Source organism: Rhincodon typus, unplaced genomic scaffold (genome assembly GCF_021869965.1).
Source record: "Rhincodon typus isolate 14 unplaced genomic scaffold, sRhiTyp1.1 hic_rhity00000125, whole genome shotgun sequence".
In the NCBI taxonomy this organism is placed as follows: Eukaryota; Metazoa; Chordata; class Chondrichthyes; order Orectolobiformes; family Rhincodontidae; genus Rhincodon; species Rhincodon typus.
The window spans coordinates 86,504-90,669 of NW_025965763.1; the positions used below are offsets into that span (position 1 = coordinate 86,504).

Sequence of the window (4,166 nt, forward strand, 5' to 3'; positions counted from 1 at the left end):
GTCTTCACCCAGAGAGTTGGGGAGGGGGGAGGGTCGATCCTGTGGAATTCCCTGCCTACAGAAAGCCACTGCGGCCGAAATGTACAACGTTTTTTTTTTGAAAAAGGAGTTCGACATAGATCTTGGGAAGCTCCCTGGAGGCGGGAAAACTCACCGATCAGCCTCACTCCCCCTGATTCGTTTCCAGGGCTCGTTGATTTGGATGTACTGGTTTCCGTATCGCGATATGTTCAGCACGGATCTCAGGGCATCGCGGATTCTAGGGCCGAGGGTAAGAAGGCAAGGGCGAGAAACACCGGCAATTACTCAAAACAACGCACTCCCCAGACCCTCCGACGGCGCCCCCGCTCCCTCGGCCCCGACCCTCCGACGGCGCCCCCGCTCCCTCGGCCCCGACCCTCCGACGGCGCCCCCGCTCCCTCGGCACTAACCGTACTTTCTCCAGGAGCTGGTTGTACTGTTTAAGCTCCCACGAGACCTGGACCAACAGCCGTTTGTCTTCCAGGGTCAGCTCCATCTCGGGCACCACACCATCAAAGAATTTACTGACAAACATCCCAGCCCTGAAGGCAAATCACACACCGGGTGGTCACCAACGTCCCAGACATCTCACACAATCCTATACCCTACCTCTGTCACCTCCTCCATCCCCCTACAGGCCCCTCCCCATCTCTGTCACCTCTGACCCTCTGCCCTCCTCGGATTCCGGCCCCTCACGCAGCCCAATCCATTCCCACCCTCTGCCATTGCGGGATGTGCCTTGTCCTGCTTGGGGTCTCAGAGTTCTAGCACTCCCCTCCCTGAACGTCTCTGGCCCCCCCGCCCCACCAATCTCCTCCTTCACACCACTGCTCAACTCTGACACCTTTGGCCGAGGTATCACCACCCGAAACCCGGCCTGTAATGCACTGAGGCTGTTCGCTAAACGGTCATTGCTGAAGCTCTTTCTAGAGGTGCAGGGAGGCGAGGATGACCTCCTCCTGTCCTGTGTGTGACAGGCTCAAGGAGAAGGGGCTGAATGGCCTCCTCCTGTTCCCGTGTGACAGGCTGGAGGAGGGTGGGTTGAATGGCCTCCTGCTGTTCCCGTGTGATAGGCTCAAGGAGAGGGGGCTGAATGGCCTCTTCCTGTTCCTGTCTGAATGGGGGAGGGAGGGAGGGGTTGGGGAGATGGGGAGAGGTGGTGCAGTGCTGTGTACCTGTTGACGAAGTTGCCCAGGTTGTTGAGGAGCTCAGCGTTGTTCCTCAGCATCAGGTCATGCCACGAGAAGGAGCTGTCCTGCCCCTCGGGACGGACAAGGAGCAGGTAAAACCTCCAGATGTCGACCGGTATCCCAGTCTCCTTCGCCATGTCCCCAAACACACCGACGCCCCGGCTCTTGGAGAACTTCCCATCCTCATAGTTCAGGTACTCTGCAAGCGGGTTGGTGGAAGGGAGGGAGAGGGAGTGTGCAGGGGAGGGAAAGAGGGCGATGGGGGTTGAGGGGGAGGGAGAGAGTTAGCTGAATGGAGACCGCAACAGAAAGAGAGAGGGAGAAAACACTGGGCACACAGACAGCGTGACTTTACCTGTAGCGATGAGGCTGTTCACCAGGGTGTAGTTATCGTCAGCCCCGAGCAAGGAACAGGGGAAGACCACACTGTGGAAAGGGACGTTGTCCTTCGCCATGAAATTGTACAGTTTAACCTAAGGAGAGGGGGAACGGGAGAGGGGAGGGACGGAGGGAAGGGAGGGGTAGAAAGAAAGAGAGTCACCTCCATTCACTCACCAACACTGGCGCACATTTATATAGCATCCAGAACATCTGTAAAGGTCCCATTCACAGAACAAACAGACCAGGTCAAGCCACGAATGGAAACGTTACAGACAGGTTACCAAATGGTGGGCGTCTTCAGGAGAGGGCACAGAGATAGGGAGGGAGTGTCAGGGGCTGGAACAGGTGACAGTGATAGCGAGAGGGGTGTAGGGGGATGGAGGAGGTGAAGGTGAAAGGGAGGGAGGTGTAGGGGAATGGAGGAGGTGACGGTGATAGGGAGGGGGCTGTAGGGGGATGGAGGAGGCGATGGAGACAGGGACGGGGGTGTAGGGGGCCGGAGGAGGTGACGGAGACAGGGACCGGGTGTAGGGGTCTCGAGGAGGTGACGGAGACAGGGAGCAAGTATAGGGGGCCGGTGGAGGTGACAGTGAGAGTGTTGTAGGATTCGAAGAGCAGGATGTGAATTTTAAGAATCCAGGTTGTGTTGGATCAGGTTATCATTATAACTGCGTTTTCCGCCCGAACCCCGTGCTCACCTCTTCCGGATTCTTCCACCATTTCTCCCAATGCTCTGTGTAGTCAGCAGTGATGGAGATATAACCAATTGGAGCATCGAACCACACGTAGAAAACCTACAAGCAATGGGAAACAGCTGTCAGAGATACTGAGGGAGCTTTACTCTGTCTCTAACCTCATCCTGTCCCTGTCCCTGGCGCTGGCAGTGGTTGGTGAGGGAGGTCAGTGTAGAGGGAGCTTTACTCTGTATCTAACCCTCACCTTGTCCTTGAACTCCTCCAGTGGTACAGGAGTCCCCCACTTGAGGTCCCTGGTGATGCAGCGTGCCTTGAGGCCATCTCGAATCCAGGAGTGTGTGATGAAGCGAGCGTTCGCTGTCCAGTCTCCGGTCTCTATAGACCTCTGTAGCCAGGTCTCCAGCTTCTCCTCCAGCTGCATTGCACAGGGGAGAGAGAGAGAGAGAGACAGACCTCAGTCAACCAATAGTCCGTCTTCACCACCCCTCCCCACCCCACACTCCTGGAACGAGGGAACAGCACCCCACCCCCAGCAATTATCCCTCCTCCACAGCCTTGGTCGCAATCCGTCTTGGTCCCCCACCCACCACGGCCACGTCCCACCCCATGAACCTTGCAGCAGCTCGGGGGTGGCAGGAAGGTGTGCGGTTCACCAGGGGGACCGGTTCGCTCCGCCAAGCGGGCTGTTGCCCGAGGGGGTCGGGGAGGGGGATTAACGTAAAAAGGGTCGGGGATTCACGATTGGGCCCCGCTGGGGATCGGAGCCCCCACGACGCAAGGTTTTTACAAGTCGCTCACTGACTTCCGAGGTGGGGAGCAGAACAGACCAGGCTGTGGCCGACGACACACAAAGTCCAGGTTGCGAGAGGGGAAGCAAATGGTTCACAGCGAGATATCGACAGAGTCGCACAGCACGGAAACAGACCCTTCGGCCCAACCCGTCTGTGCTGACCCAGATATCCTAAATTAATCCAGTCCCGTTTGCCAGCGTTTGGCCCCATATCCCTGTAAACCCTTCCTGTCCATGTCCCCGTCCAGATGCCTTTTAAAGGTTGTCATTGTACCAGCCCCCATCCACTTCCTCTGGCAGCTCGTTCCACACACGCACCACCCTCTGCGTGAAAATGTTACCCCTCAGGTCCCTTTCCCCTCTCTCACCTTAAACCTATGCCCCTCTAGTTTTGAACTCCCCCACCCCCTGGGGGGTAAAGACCTTGTCTATTCACCCTATCCCTGCCACCTCATGATTTTATAAACCTCTATAAAGGTCACCCCCTCAGCCTCCGACACTCCAGGGAAAACAGCCCCAGCCTCTCCCTGTAGCTCAAACCCTCCAACCCTGGCAACGAGCTGCCAGAGGAAGTGGGTGGGGGCTGGTACAGTTACAACATTTAAAAGGCATCTGGATGGGGACATGGATAGGAAGGGTTTAGGGGGATATGGGGCCAAACGCTGGCAAATGGGACTGGATTAATTTAGGATATCCGGGTCAGCACGGACGATTCGGACTAAAGGGTCTGTTTCTGCGCTTTATAGCTCTACGTGGCTGTTTGAGAGTTGCAGGGAATCAATGGGATGGCACAACGGCTCAGCTGTAGCGCCGCTGCCTCACAGCGCCAGGGACCCGGGTTCGATCCCACCCTCGGGCAACTGTCTGTCTGTCTGTGTGGAGTTTGCACATTCCCCCCTCGTGTCTGCGTGGGTTTCCCCCGGGTGCTCCGGTTTCCTCCCACAGTCCAAAGAGGGTGGATTGGCTGTGGGAAATTGTCACGTAGTGCCCAGGGATGTGCAGGTTAGGGTGGATTGGCCGTGGGAAATTGTCCCATAGTGCCCAGGGATGTGCAGGTTAGGGTGGGATTGGCCGTGGGAAATTGTCCCA

The 4,166-nt window shown here is 57.1% G+C and overlaps 1 protein-coding gene across 1 annotated transcript in view; it reads right to left on the minus strand.

Annotated features, from left to right (window-relative positions):
• Window positions 1-4,166, minus strand: part of LOC125488280 (methionine--tRNA ligase, cytoplasmic-like) — a 34,166-nt gene that overhangs the window by 8,221 nt on the left and 21,779 nt on the right. The window contains exons 4-9 of the mRNA XM_048621213.1: window positions 2,532-2,720; window positions 2,291-2,386; window positions 1,567-1,684; window positions 1,197-1,410; window positions 432-563; window positions 155-259 (exon numbers count right to left, since the gene is read on the minus strand). Coding sequence (XP_048477170.1) covers window positions 155-259; window positions 432-563; window positions 1,197-1,410; window positions 1,567-1,684; window positions 2,291-2,386; window positions 2,532-2,720 — 854 coding nt within the window. The remainder of the gene's footprint in view (window positions 1-154; window positions 260-431; window positions 564-1,196; window positions 1,411-1,566; window positions 1,685-2,290; window positions 2,387-2,531; window positions 2,721-4,166) is intronic.